Genomic DNA, 15,193 nt, shown 5'->3' with positions numbered 1-15,193 from the left:
GGTACAGTACAAATCTTTTCCTTGGAGTAAATGAATTAAACATTAGTGTCAATTATACAGTTGAACAGAGATAGCGGATATCTTATAACTCTGCTTATATAGGGCCTGATCCTTCTTCTACAGGGTCAATGGCCAAATCGCAACTGATTTCCTTGGCAGCAGCTTCAGGCTCTTCCTGTCCTGTCCTGGAAATGGATTTGCAATTACATGGATTTATTTTTTCAACTCTCATTTTGGTTTGCGATTCTTCATAATCTCCCACATATCAGGTGATCTTATGTATTGCATAATAGGCAGACCATGCAACAAAGTACATATATTTGGAATCCTTAGCCACCTCACCAGTAATTTGGTCATCAAATAATGATACCCCCAAAGTACTCTGACTTCTATACATGTAGTATGTTTCTATAATGAGCATGGCTGCTATTTATTAATCTGTCCTCATCCTATACCACAGCTTGAGAAGTTTCCTAGAGATATTTATAAGAAATATGAACATAGCGTAAGACTTGTAAGATTATGAGGTGCAGAAAAGATTGACATTCATAAATTTTCGATTGTATTTTTTTCTTTGTGTTTCAACCAAATCTCATTTCACTCCAGCTGAGGTTGCAGCGACTACAGAGGTTAAAAAAGTTGGACGAAATTGGACCATGCGGTGGATTCCCTCCTCTCTACTGATCCTTCCCACAGTGATGTCTAAGACTTCTAAGACTCCATACTACTTGACCTTGTATTGTGCAATACACTCACTCAAAATTTAAATTGTAAATGAAGGATATCTATGCAAAATAGTTTCAAGAAAATTAAGAAAGGGTTAGACCTTAAACATTGTTGACATTATGTGTTTGCTCTATCGTTCAACTCTTCTCTGATCAAATCTCATCTCTGAACCGTAACATGCAGCTTAACCACAGTACAACAGCATAACAAATGTGAACTGGAAAAACTTTCCAACAAAAAAGATGTGCATAATTTTCCTCTAATGTCGAAACAAAGAGAGACGTTTCAGGTGGCCCCAAGAGGTTTTCAAGCCTCGAGTGTCCCTGAAGGGGAATGCCAAGGTGGCAATCGAGAAAATCTTCCAACATATTTCCTGTCTCTTTGGCAAGAATCTCTCCGAAACAACCTGAGGTGGGAATTCCATTCAGAGATTCCTGCACAGACTCATCAGCAAGTTGGACATCTGGAGACGTTTGGCTGCAGCGATGGAAAATGGGACTCTCTGACCAGGAAGAAAGAACCAACAGTTTCCCAGGATGAACGGGAAGAGATACCAATTCTTTCATAAAAGACAACCAGTTCAGCCTCTCTGCTACCAGGAGAATTCATGCGGAATTATGGGGTTTTCAAATGTCGGACAAACTCACAAAGAAGTTTAGAAATTTAAATATCAACATTTTTAGAAGTACTAACCGAAATCAAGGAATAATTTTTACATGATTTAAAATCTGATGCAGTGGAATTTTAAAAGGTGGTGTTACTATATCTTCTGAAAATATTTTCAGATCCGTTTACGATATTTGTAACATGGCATTTATGTCAATCTATTATTTATTTATTGTTCTTATTTATGTATTTATCATAGATATTTGTTACTTACCAATAAATAATTATTTTATATAAAATGGCAACCTATACCAGTAATGATTTGAATAAAATACCTATAGAACCAAAAAGAAAGAAAAGGAGAATAAAAAAACCCCTGTAATTGTTCAGCCTGAAAACCCCAATTCCAGAAAGTACTTATGCATGTGACTAACTTAAAGTAGGTGAGCCATCCCACTCATGTTAGTGCTTCCAGTTGGGAACATGCTTCAATACATTGATGAATCAGTGTCCCAATTCGCACTAATTCCATTTTAAAAATAATCCTTACAGAATGATAATTAGCCTTTCCATTCAAACAGACCACACACCCCACCTGAATTCTCCCACCTTTTAACATTCTACTTTGTACCAGGTTACTTGTCCCCCCAAAAACTTGTCAATTTGGGTGTTTGGTGTAGTAGACAGTTGTGTTGGAAGAGGCTAGATTGGTGCCCTTTCCCCCACTAAGCAAGAGTGCATGCACCCCTTAACACACACCAATTACATGTGAATAATGAGAGCAGGAATGGGGCATTCTGTATTAGAATGATCAAAGTTTCTCTTTGTCACCTCTAAAACGCATTTCCCCATTGGGTGGAATGCGTCAGTCAGTTACTGCCCACGAAAACTATGGAATTCTTCTGAAAAAGTCTAACAACCCCAAACCCATTCAGCTCTGGGGGAAAACTATTCCCCTTCATTCCATCACACCTTTAATAAAAGAAGGGGAATGCTGAACGCAATGTTCAGCTGAGCTCTGACAATATCACCCGTATCAAAGGAGCAGCCATGCCTGTGGGAAAGCCTAGCTCATACTTCTTAAAAGAGAGGAAAAAAATGTTAATCTCTCTCTCTGAGATTCTCCTACATACTTCCACTCAAGGGCAGGAAGAAGGAGGGGTGGGTTTGTCCGTAGACTTCCTCATGGAAGTGGCTGTTGTTCCATCTCCACACTCAGCAGATTCTATGGTTTCTGCACCGATCAAAAAGGTCTCTCCAGACACAGAGATCTGCAGCATCTCTCTCAGCTCTGGTCCCATTAGATTCTCTGCCCCAGTCTTTTCAGTGCCAAGTAGTATTTCCCAGGGCTGCTCCAGGCTGCATGCAGTTGCCCCAGACAACCTTTTAAAGTGTCATTTTTGGGCAGCTGGGATTAGGGTGACCAGATGTCCCGATTTTATCGGGACAGTCCCCATATTTGGAGCTTTGTCGTATCTAGGTGCCTATTACCCCTCACCCCATGCCCCGATTTTTCACACTTGCTGTCTGGTCACCCTAGCTGGGATATCAGCTGGGAAGACTCTGAAGCTTGGCTTGGGCTTCCTCAGTGAGGGGAAATATACAACCCGTGCCTGGATGGTGTGGTGCTCTGTCACCCTCTACTGCCACCTGAACCATTTCGAGATTGAGGAGTCTGCTACAGCCCTGGCATAAGAGGCATTATCACATGTTCACACAGTCAAGGCTCATACACTAAGGTTCAAATGTCCAAGGTTCAATCCTGCCTGCTGACAACTTCAGCCTGACGGCGTTACAAGTGGGGGCTCATCCAACATGTCAGCTGGGAAGTCTTTGAAGCTCAGAATGTGCTTTAACATGTCCTCTCCCAGAAATATACCCAGAGGTGTTTACCTTTTCCAGGGACCATGTAGTACGTGTAGATTATAATACGGAGACACTTTGCACAGGATTCTAACACACTATTGCTCTTTAATTAATCACTCGGAAATACAGAAAATGGAACAAAAATTGTAAACCCTATCCGCAATTCCCTGCCTCAGTTTCCTCAACACACCAGGCCATTCTATGAGCCTGTATCAGAATCACTTGGGGTCATCCAACATCCATCTGTTGCAATGCATCACTTATATGCACAAAAAGAGAGCATTCTCCTCCAGCTCACATAACCTGGCCTTGGCCAGTTCATCCCCTTCCTTCCTCTTGCCAAATGTCCTGTGGGTCTTCCCCCTGTGATTTCTTTTAGAACCTTTTCGTATTGTCATCTGTTCATGTTTACTTCTTTTCCTTCTTTAAAATTAATAAGAAAATATTCCTTTTCAATTTTTGGGTTGAAAACCATTCCCCTTCACTGATGGAAACTCCAACATGACAGCCTAGTGCTATGGTATGAAAAACAGAAAGTGAAACCTGCTACAGGATGCAAACTTCACTCATCAGCCCACTTGAATTTCAATGCCCAAGCTCAGTGAAATGCACATTGAAAAAAAGAATGAAGCTTGAATGGTGAAAAGGGAAACACGTTTGAAAGTAACATTCATTTATGTCAGTCACTCTAGCATATTACCAACCATACAGTCTTTTCAAAAAGAAAAGGAGGTCTTGTGGCACCTTAGAGACTAACAAATTGAGCTGTAGCTCATGAAAGCTTGTGCTCAAGTAAATTTGTTAGTCTCTAAGGTGCCACAAGTCCTCCTTTTCTTTTTGCGAATACAGACTAACACGGCTGCTACTCTGGAACAGTATTTTCAGTTATCAGTTTCTTAAGTAAACCTCTCATTTTCTCAGTGCCCTCTGTCCATCCTCTGCTATTCCCTACACACAGGGATTTTCCTCTCTCATAAGACCGATAGTCTTGCTGATGTAACTTACTGATGTAACAGAAGTTTAGATCTGCCTAGCACTACTAATTACAGATACTTGGGAGTAGACAGACAGGTCCCTACTCTAACCTGTAACTGGATGAAACAGTTAATCATCACTCTTCTTACCCTTTAAATTTTCTTTATCTAAGAGGGTGGGGCGGGGGGCCCTAAGGAAAGAAATATAGGGATTCTTTCTTCTAAAAAAAGGTAATGACTGTGATTTTGTTCTTCCAATGCCTTGTTCGCTTCCACTAAATAGAAAGGAGAAAAATGAAAGTAAAAACCTCAAGCAGGCAAAAGCCTGAAAAGTAGAAAGTGATGAAAGAAAAATCTCTTCCTATAGAATCCTTAAATTCCTACTTAAATTCAGAGACATGGGTCGAAAACACAAAAGTTTACAGAAGACCTTGAACAGGCACCAGTTGCTCAAGTTCTACACAAACACAGGGAATCTAAGACATCATCATGATCAGCAGGACTTTGCTGCAATTTTGCTTCGTGCTGCTCTTCTCCAGGGAAATCTCATGTCTGGACTGTAACAGGCTGCATGTTCTACAAAACAGAATGAAGAGCGAGAGTTTTGAGCGTCTGGAGAAAATGGGTGGCAACTTTCCTTTCCAATGTCTAAATGAAAGGATAGCTTTCAAGCCCAGAGATATCCTCAAACTCCGACTGTCCCACCAAGAGAATGCCAAGGTAGCCATCCAGCAGATCCTCCAAGAGCTCTTCCATATCTTTAACAACAATCTCACCCAAGCTTCCTGGAATGGGACTTCCATAAAGGAATTCCAAAATGGACTTCACCAGCAGATTGAAGCTTCCTGAAGCTTCAACTTGCCAGGAAATGCACACGCAGAACTCCCAGTGGAGTAAATGCAAGATTGGGGTGCAGCGCCTCTGGTATGATTGGGTCCCTTATATGGTATACTTATGTACAATAAACTGCATTCTTTAAAGTGACATTTCCGAATCGTTTAGGCAAAACTCTAGGTTATGATTTTAAAAAGTGCTCGAGGTGATGGGAGAGGGAGATGTAAAAGAAGTGACACAAACAGAAATATGGTCATGTTTTTTTCTTTTCCTTCTTTAAAATTAATATGAAAACATTCCTTTTCAATTTTTGGGTTGAAAACCATTCCCCTTCACTGATGGAAACTCCAACATGACAGCCTAGTGCTATGGTATGAAAAACAGAAAGTGAAACTTGCTACAGAAAGAAGGCTGCAAACTTCACTCATCAGACCACTTGAATTTCAACGTCCAAGCTCAGTGAAATGCACATTGAAAAAACAATAAAGCTTGAATGGTGAAAAGGGAAACACATTTGAAAGTGACATTCATTTATGTCAGTCGCTCTAGCATATTTGTTACCAGCCACACAATCTTTTTGGACAACTCCCTTCCATGTCACTACACTACATCACTGGGAACTACTCAGAAGTGCCCGAGAAGACAGCATGTTCACACCCTTCAACTGTACCTGTTCCTTGGGCTTTTCACAACTGGTATCAGGTTCTTAAGTAAACCTCACAGTTTCTCAGTGCTCTCTGTCCATCCTCTGGTATTGGCCTACACACATGGTTTTTCACCTCTCATATTTCAAATGGCCAGGAAATTGCAAGAGATTAATAGAGACTTCTCTGGCCCCAATCTCCCACAGGAATTCTTTCCAGGCTTATCAAATATTAAGAGGTCCCTATAGTATTACTCCCTCTCAAAGGCTGGAAGGAAGGAATGAGACAGCCAGAGCATAGCAGGCTTTTCTGATTTTGAGTGCCACACCAGAAAGGGAAAGTTTTCCACCTGCTGGCAAAGTGAAGGAACAGCAGCTTTACACATCACTTCACTGCTGTTATTTGCAGAGTCTAGCAAAAAGAAGCTCTGCAGTAGTTCCCCCCATCTGCCAAAATTCATTGTTATCACTTAAAAGCATGGATAGTCTTGCTGATGTGACAGACATTCAGACCTGCCTAGCAGTGCTAACTACAGGAAGTTGGGAGCAGACAGACAGGTCCCTACTCTAACCTGTAACTGGATGACACTGTTCATCATCATATTCTTCTTACCCTTTACATTTTCGTTATCTAAGAGGGCAGGGGGGACCGAAGGAAAGAAATGTTGGGGTTCATTAATATTAAAGTAGTTACCAACTGTGATTTGGTTCTTCTAACGACTTGTTCACTTCCACTAACTAAAAAGAAGGAAACCAAAAGTAAAAACCTCAAGCAGAAAAAACCTTGAAAAGTAGAAAGTGATGAAAGAAAAATCTTTTCCGACAGAATGCTTAAATTCAGAGACAGGGGTCGAAAACACAAAAGTTTACAGAAGACCTTGAACAGACATCAGTTGCTCAAGTTCTACACAAAGACAGGGAATCTAAGACATCATCATGATCAGCAGGACTTTGCTGCAATATTGCCTCGTGCTGCTCTTCTCCAGTGAAATATCATGTCTGGACTGTAACAGGCTGCATGTTCTACAAACCAGAATGAACAGCGAGAGTTTAAAGCGTCTGGAGAAAATGGGTGGCAACTTTCCCTTCCAATGTCTAAATGAAAGGACAGCTTTCAAGCCCAGAGATATCCTCAAGCTCCGACTGTCCCACCAAGAAAATGCCAAGGTAGCCATCCAGCAGATCCTCCAAGAGCTCTTCCATATCTTTAACAACAGTCTCACCCAAGCTGCCTGGAGTGGGACTTCCATAAAGGAATTCCAAAATGGACTTCACCAGCAGATTGAGAAGCTGGAGACGTGTTTGAGTGCTGAGATGGAAAAGGAGGTAACCTACCCAGGAAATGAGAACCTCCTGCTCACCAGCCTCAAACTGAAGAGATACTTCCAGACAATAGAGGATTTCCTGAAAGAAAAGCAATACAGCCGGTGTGCCTGGGAGATCATCCGTGTGGAAATATCCAGATGTTTCCTCATGCTCGACAAACTCACCAAGAGACTTGAAAATGAAGGTACCATCTTTTCTTTTTTCCTAGAAAAACTCAAATAATATTATTTGAATAAAACAGCTGGTGAAAGATGGCTGATAGGGTTATAACTCCTAATACGTCGGGCCCAATCTTTCTCCCACAGTAATTTTATGCATACAGCTATTTCAAACGCGTGCTCATATCTTTTCAGAGTAGCATATAATTTAGTACTTCTCTACCACACACAACATTCTATATGAAAAATAGACAAATATATCATAACTGCTAACTAAAGACAAAATATTGTTAAGTGATAACTAACTATGCCAAATAGAAAAGAACAGTGAGAAGCCCCCTTTCAACAACTGCCTCGTTAGACAACGTTCCAGTTAGGACACCAGAAAACGGGGGGTCTGTGTTCACACTCTTCTATCCCATCAGCTCATTTTGCAAATAGGGATGGCTGAGGGTTCTTATTCTGCTTTTCTTTCTTTTGTTTACCGCTAAATTCAACAGCTTTAGTCACAACAAATTATGATGACAAGTGCACTAAGGCTCAGGATTTAGGATTTGACATCTGGTTAGAAAAAGATGGCCTCTATTTGGCATTTGAATCTCTCCATCTTTCAACCATTCCCCTTTTTCATTCCAGCACGTGATGCTTCCAGTAATGATGCTATGAAAACAGCTGAATGAAACTGCACCTCCACTGGAGTCCTTCCTCTCTAAATTGATTCTCGAATCAGCAGCTTTCGAGACTCCTATCAGTCCATCTTGAATTAAGCAAACTGCCAAACTTCAACTGCATTATTTATGGCCTCCTTGCCATTACCAGACTGATTTATTCACATGAGAAGATTTTGCTGAAAATAGCCCAGAGAAACCCAGAAAGAGACTGTCAAAGTGGCCATCCACGAGATCCTCCAACAGATTTCCTACATCCAGGGGTGAAAGTAACTTAAAGGACTTACCAGTGTGCCACAGTCCTGAGCAGGGGGTTGGGCCTGAACCGGAAGAGGCGTGGCCTCAACCGGAAGAGGCCCAGCCTTTAAATCCCACGTCTTTAAATCCCGGGCTACCAGCTGCAGAGGCGGCTGGGTGTGCTGGAGCTCGGGGTGATTTAAAGGGCCTAGGGCTCCATCCGCCGCTACCGCAGTGGAGCCCCGGGCCCTTTAAACCGACGACAGAGCCCCAGGGGCTCTCGGCTGCCTCCGCTACCCCGGGGCTTGGGGCTCTAGTGGAGATTTAAAGGGCCTGCATCGGCTGGAACCCCAGGCTCTTTAAATCTTTAAATCGCTATCCGAGCCCCCTGCCAGAGCCCCCAGTGTAGCAGCGGTGGCCAGGGGCTTTGGTGGGGATTTAAAGGGCCCTTTAAATCATGGCCTGAGCTGCCTCCGCTACTCAGCGGCTCTGGCAGCAGGGCTCTGGCGGCAATTTAAAGGGCCTTGGGCTCTGGCCGCTGCCAGGAGCCCAAAACGCTTTAAATGGCCAGCCTCAGGAAGCCGATCTGGTATGGCACGGTGTACCGGCTAGTGCCAGTATTTCGGACCGGACCGCCTTACTTTCACCTCTGCCTGCATCTCATGCAAAATACCCTCACAAGCTGCCTGGAACGACAGTCGTATGGAAAGATCCTGACATGGACTCATAAGCAAGGGAAACTTCTGGAGGTGTATTTTGTGGCAAGGATAACAAAGAAAGAAGAATATCCCAGTTTCTAGGTCACTTATAATTAGGCACTCTGAAATTTTAAACTAGTGCAAATATATATTCTTTTCCTGCACTGTGAAAAGATTTTCAGATCATTTTACTGGATTTGTAAAAATGTTTTTATGTTGATCCATTTATATTTATTCACAATATTAATGTATTGCTTTTATTTATTTTTTCAGAGGTTTTATAATATTTATAAATAAATATTTATTTCTACAAAATAGCAACCTACAGCAGTAGTGATTTGTACTAATTAGATTTTTTTTAAAAAACAGAGACCCAATAAAAATCTTCTCTTGTTTTCCCTTAAGACTCCAGTTCAGCAAAGGACTTATAAACATTTGCCTAACTTTAAGTACACGAGCTTTCCTTTGACATATGTAGTTAAACTTGACAACATGCTCAAGTACATTGTGAACATAAACCCTGATTCAGCAGTGACTCCATAAGAAAAATAGCTTGGGTAACTAGTTTGACCACTCCAACAGACCACACACCACACACCACAACCTCAACTCTGCAGCTTTTGTGTTTCTGCCACTTAACAGATCATTTTCACCCACAACATTTGTAGTTGCAAGTGTTTGGAGCAGGAGCTCATTGTGATGAAATGAAAGGGAGGATGGAGACACAGGCATTATAAGGGGAAGACTTCAGGCTGTCGTGGTACAAAGTTGCTTGTCCCCTTCCTCCCCAATGAGATGTGTGCGAACTGTCAGGTTTCCATGTGCGCAGACTCCGTATCTCCCCCACCATCACCATCAGGGAGGCTTATGTGGGTCTAATTTTCCCCCTCCGCCACTCAGGTTTGGGTACACTTGGCTCACAAACACCATCAAGCTTGTACATACCTAACCCCTCCTGTCATTCAGGCTTGTAAGCATCTGCTGCTGCTTCCCTTTGCTCTCCCCTGGGTGCTCCCAAAACAAGCGTGTGTGCTTAGGGACTGCATGTTGCACCAATAACCACCAGCTGAAGGAGCACAGTGCATCAAAATTTCAGTTGAGCTGTGAATGACTAAAAATTACCCTAAACCCAATAGTTAAAAATTACCTGAAAGCAAAAAACAAAAACAAAAACCATCCATTGGACCAAATCTTGTAAGGATCTCGTTGCCAAGTTTGGGTATGTAGATAGCTCTTCAAAAATACTATTACTCAGTCCCATCATTGTCTAGCATTAATTTAAGTCACACTCTAAATCTGGAGATTTCTTATTTAAAAAATTTTAAAGAAGTCAAACAACCACTACATTAAATGTTCAAATAGTAAAAAAACAAAGTGTGTGTGAATTTTTACACTGATTGGGGAAAAACTGCCTTTGGGAAAAAAACCAGGAAGTATGTCCCATTTTAAATCCCTTTTGTAACACAGTCCAAACTATGGTGTCTCTAATAGGAGACTAAATTCTTCACAGTCAACAGATGGCAGCATTGCAAAAGCTTTTGCCCTCTGTTCTCTACAGCTGAGGGGTTCTCAAACATCTCATTATGTGGGCCTCATCTTACAAAAATTGATCCTTTTCCCTCCCATTCAGGATCAGGTAACATTTGTGTGGCAGGTACACCAAACGCTTACAAAGAAAGGTAGTACTAGAAACACATTTATATAATTTTAGCGGTCTTTAAAGGAACGTGGGATCCGCCAGTTCTCTGAAGACCATCCCCCAGTACTCCATGTACTACCACTGATTCAGGAAACTCAGTTTGGCACCTGCTGGTTAAGAGGCATGTACAAGGAGTTAACTGTTAAAACAAATGCCTCTCCTTTCTTATGGTGCAGTTTTTTCCAAGAGCTGTAGCCATCAGCTGTCCAAGTTCTTTCCTGCCCAAATATTTCTCCTTTCATTCATTCCTTCATGTAGTTGGAGCCAAAGGTTATATTGACAAAACACAATCATCTGAGAAGAATGAGAGCAAAAATAGACTGCATGAAAAAGTCGAGGATGACAAAATCACCACCCCCATAATGTATCCCCTTCCCTCTGATGGAACGTAGCCGTCATATAGCACCTGGGAGCCATACACACTCTTCAGACTCTAACTGCTTTGTTGCCCATGGAGTGCAGTGGGGAACCTCCTGACATTCATCCCATCATATTGTTTATAAGCTGTGCTAGGTGGAAAAAATGCATTCATCTATTGAAGAAGCCATTCGATGACATGTATCATCTAGGATTTCAGGCCTTCCTATGGGAAAGCCAACCACAGGGGGATAAAAAGGGAGGAACATGCTAATAATACATCCCCACTTCAGCTCTCTTTTATCCCTCCGCTGGCAGGCAGGAGGGGATACTCACAGGTTTGTCCCCAGCCTTCATCATAGAAGCAGATGAGCCTGTGGCTTCTACACAGAACACTAGGTCTTTTCACACAGAGCTACTGAGTTTCTGCATCAGTTGTTGGGCCCACTCAGAGCCCCGTTCCGGTCCCTGTCAGCGAGGTTCCATTACAGCCATGAAACCAGGGCTTCCTTCAGACTGCAGTTGCCTCAGACACTCTCTGTAGGTGTCCTTTTTGTGCAGCTGACATGGAGAGATGCACCCACCAGACCTGCAGTAGCACTGCCCCAGCTCAATGCGCGTCTGCTCCTTCCAGGCCCCACACATGGGTCATAACTGTATGGAGAACACCCCTAGAGGGAACTGGGTGCAAAAGCTTCTGACTCCACAGCAATTCAATTCACCCCACACACACTTCCATGTGGCACAGGGAAGAGGCATAAGCAGAGGGCTCTACCCCTGCATAGATCCTCTGCAGCAGCCTCTGAGGCCCTTGTAACCAACTTTTCTCAAATAATAGACTGGTTCTTTGCCTACTTGCTGCAGGGAAGATGGAAGTAGGGGTGCTGGGGTTGAGCAGCGTCACGTAATATTAGCAAGTGAATGCATGGTCTCCATCCTATACAGGGTTTACAGTTTTGTTCACTGGCTTTCATCAGCCACACAACAACAAGTATTTCAGTGCCCCTAAATTGCTGTCACCGTATAGATTTACTGAAAAAGATGATTTGGCTCCCCTGGTCCACATTACCCTGCGATTACTTTGTTACCTTATCCTCTCCTAGTATTCATATTACAGTACTTATTTCCCTCTCTCCTCAACATCTTCTCTGGACTTCACCCTCGTGTGGGATAAACATCCCCAACACCCATGGAAAGTAATGCGAGAATGGGGAGCGTAGTGCATGGCAATCTGGGGGCTCTGGTAAGTCTGCTTTCTCTGCACTATTCAGAAACTTTCATGTAGCTGATGCAAGACTCTGATAGTTCTTATCAAAGTGCAGGAAGCCTTGGGAGACTCTAACCAAATTAATATGCACAGAAATGTTTTCATGGTTTCTTCATGTGATTCTTCCTTTCTGATTTCAGTGAAAAGCGTTTACTTTTTGGATGAAAACACATTTTCCTGCCACAATGGCAAAATCCAGCACAACAGTCTGTGCTAGGGGAAGAGAACCAGAAAATGAAATGTGACCACAGGAAACAAAGAGGCTAAAACAAAGCAGAAGAATTTCCCTGCCCACCCAAGGGGAAAAGAAAAAAGTTAAGAGAAGAAACTAGTCGAAACGGTAAACACTGATTTTGATTTTTAAAAAATTCTTTGAATGACTATACCCAGTGATATGCCTGTTAAAAATACAAATCAGGACTTCTCTTCACAACCTGCTTCTGGCCACACTGGAAATCACAATCATCCATGTGGGTACCTCTCTAGTATGTGTAACTAATTGCTCATCCTGTTTTATGAATTACACTCCATTTTTCGCCACTGTCAGCTACTCAGAGTGATCAATAGGACAACATGTTCACACCGTCTAACTGCATCGATTGCTCAGCTTCAGTATATACATTGAGATCTGGAAGTAAACAAAAAATGAGAAAAGGTTCCATTCTCTCAGAGCTCACTCTCTGTCTCCTGTGTTTTCCTAGAAGGAAGATACCGATATTTTCTGGTGTCTACATATTAAGTGTGCTTTTCAGGTTGCATGACTGAAGTTGAAATTTACCATTATTTTTGGGAGGCCTAACATAGGTGCTGCCATACCCCCTGGCTTGAAGTGGTTTCCTTCATATTCACGGTTTACAGTTTGGTTCAATGGCTCTCAACAGCCCCACTACACAAACTGTTCCAGCTCCCCTGAGGCCAACCCTTTCCTCCCACTTCCTCCAGGCCTCAAAACTTTAAATATACCTAAACTAGTTTTGTCTGTCAAATGTAGGAAGTGATGAATGAGAAAAGTGTAGGGTTTGATGAATTGGCGGTCTTCTCATTATCACTTCTGAAGTGTGGATGATCTTATTAAATTCGATCTTTAAATTAATGCATCATGAAAAGCCTGTATGTCTGTGGATCCAGCATAAGTGAAAGGGGTTTGGTCACTTTCACAACAATACAAAAAGGAGGAAGCGTGGTAAAAGAATCTAGAAAGCAGTGAATTATACAGAAAGAAAAAGACTGAAGCCTCCAGGAGGGAAAAACCTTTAAAAAAAACCCAGAAAATGATGAAACAAAAATTCTGCAGCAAATTATTTAAAATCAGAGACATGAAGGAAAGACACAGCAGTCTACATAGGACCCTCAACAACTCCAGGCTCAAGGTTCACACAAAGAAAAGAAGTGGAAGACATCGGCATGATGTTTGCTGCACATTTGCCTCATACTGCTCTTCTCCACTGAAATCTCATCTCAGCTGTGTACCATGCTTCACTTCCAGCAGAACAAAGTGAACAAAGAGAGCTTGGAGCTTCTGGAGAAAGTGAGCGGAAATCTCCCCTCACAATGCATAAATGAAAGGGCAGCTTTCAAACCCACCCAGGATGTCCTCCAACTCCCAGTGTCCCAGAAGGAGAATGCCAAGATGGCAATTCAAGAGATCCTCCAAGAGATCTTCAACATCTTTAGCAAAAACCTCACCCAAAGTGCTTGGGATGGGGCTTCCATAGTCAGGTTCCAAAATGGCCTTTACCAGCAAATTCAGCGGCTGGAGGCATGTTTGAGAGCACAGACAGAGAAGGGCTTAACCAACCCGGAAAGTCAGGACCTCCGGATCACCAGTCGGAGAGTGAAAAAATACTTTCAGGGGATAGATGCTTTCCTGAAAGAAAAGCAATACAGCCTGTGTGCCTGGGAGATCATTCGCGTGGAAATACCCAGATGTTTTGTGCTGCTTGACAAACTCACTCGAAGGCTGAGTAACTAAGGTACAGTACAAAACTTTTCCCTGGAGTAAATGAATACACATTAAGGTAATTTATAGAGCTGAACAGAGATAACGGATATTTTATAACTCTGCTTATATAGGGCCTGATCTTTCTTCTATAGGATCAGTGGCCAAATCACAACTGATTTCCATGGCAGCAGCTTTAGGCTCTTTCTGTCCTGTCCTGGAAATGGATTTTCAGTGACATGGATTTACTTTTTGGTGTTTCTACTATTGTTTATTTTTGCACATCTTCATAATCTCTCACATATCAGTACTGTTGTGCAGTAGGGAATTGGCAGACCATGCAACGAAGTACACATATGTGGAATCCTTCGGCACCTCATCAGCACTTTGTGGTGTGGGAGGGAAGGAAGTATCATTATCTGATGACCAAAGTACTCTGACTTCGACATACGTAGTGTGTTTCTACAATTATCAGCATGGCTATTAATTAATCTGTCCTCATGAGAACTACTTCTAGTATTTCAAGGTTTGAGAAGCTTCCTAGAGACTTTTTAAAAAAATATGAACATACTAAAAGACTTGCGAGCTCCGGATGCTGCAACTACTGAGGTGAAGACAGACAGATGCAGTGGAATCCCTCCTCTCTGCAGGTTCTTCCCACAGTGACGTCTAACACTCCATAGTGCTTGACGTATTATGCCGTACATTCACTCTCATGAAATTCACTCTCATGAAATTCCAACTGCACAAATTTCATTTTATGTGATAATATTCTGTTCATTTACTCAGGTTTAAAATGCAAAATGAAGGATATCGATGCAAAAAAGTTACAAGACAATTAAGAATTTTAAAAGAAAGGGTTGGACCTTAAACATTGTTGACATTGTGTTTGCTCTATATTTCTATGATCTCTTCTCTGATCCAATCTCACCTCTGAACTGTAACATGCAGTATAACCACAGTGTAACAGCATAACACATGTGAACTGGAACAGCTTCCAAACCAGCTCCCTGAGGCGGAAGTTCCATTCAGAGATTCCAACGTAGACTCATCAGCCAGCTGGGCATCTGGAGACAGGTTTGGTTGTAATGATGGAAAGCGGGACTCTTTTACCAGGACGGAAGGACGGACCTTCAGCTCACCAGGATGAAGGTGAAGAGATACCAGTTATTTCCTCTAGCAGACAAGCAGTTCA

The 15,193-nt window shown here is 42.2% G+C and overlaps 2 protein-coding genes and 1 pseudogene across 2 annotated transcripts; all 3 read left to right on the top strand.

The window, feature by feature from the left end:
* Positions 1-4,661: 4,661 nt before the first annotated feature.
* Positions 4,662-5,021, top strand: LOC141987971 (interferon beta-like). Its single transcript, XM_074953799.1, has one exon. The coding sequence runs from the start codon at positions 4,662-4,664 to the stop codon at positions 5,019-5,021; it is 360 nt and encodes a 119-aa protein (XP_074809900.1).
* A 1,564-nt stretch (positions 5,022-6,585) lies between these two features.
* Positions 6,586-7,813, top strand: LOC141987970 (interferon beta-like). Its single transcript, XM_074953798.1, has 2 exons — positions 6,586-7,159; positions 7,770-7,813. The coding sequence occupies exons 1-2, from the start codon at positions 6,586-6,588 to the stop codon at positions 7,811-7,813; spliced, it is 618 nt and encodes a 205-aa protein (XP_074809899.1).
* Positions 7,814-11,999: 4,186 nt separating this feature from the next.
* On the top strand, positions 12,000-14,031 carry LOC141987969 (interferon beta-like; annotated as a pseudogene).
* Positions 14,032-15,193: the final 1,162 nt, after the last annotated feature.

Source organism: Natator depressus, chromosome 5 (assembly GCF_965152275.1).
Source record: "Natator depressus isolate rNatDep1 chromosome 5, rNatDep2.hap1, whole genome shotgun sequence".
Classification (NCBI taxonomy): Eukaryota; Metazoa; Chordata; order Testudines; family Cheloniidae; genus Natator; species Natator depressus.
The sequence above is the reverse complement of the archived record's forward strand: the minus strand, read 5'-3'. Positions and strand labels throughout refer to the sequence as shown.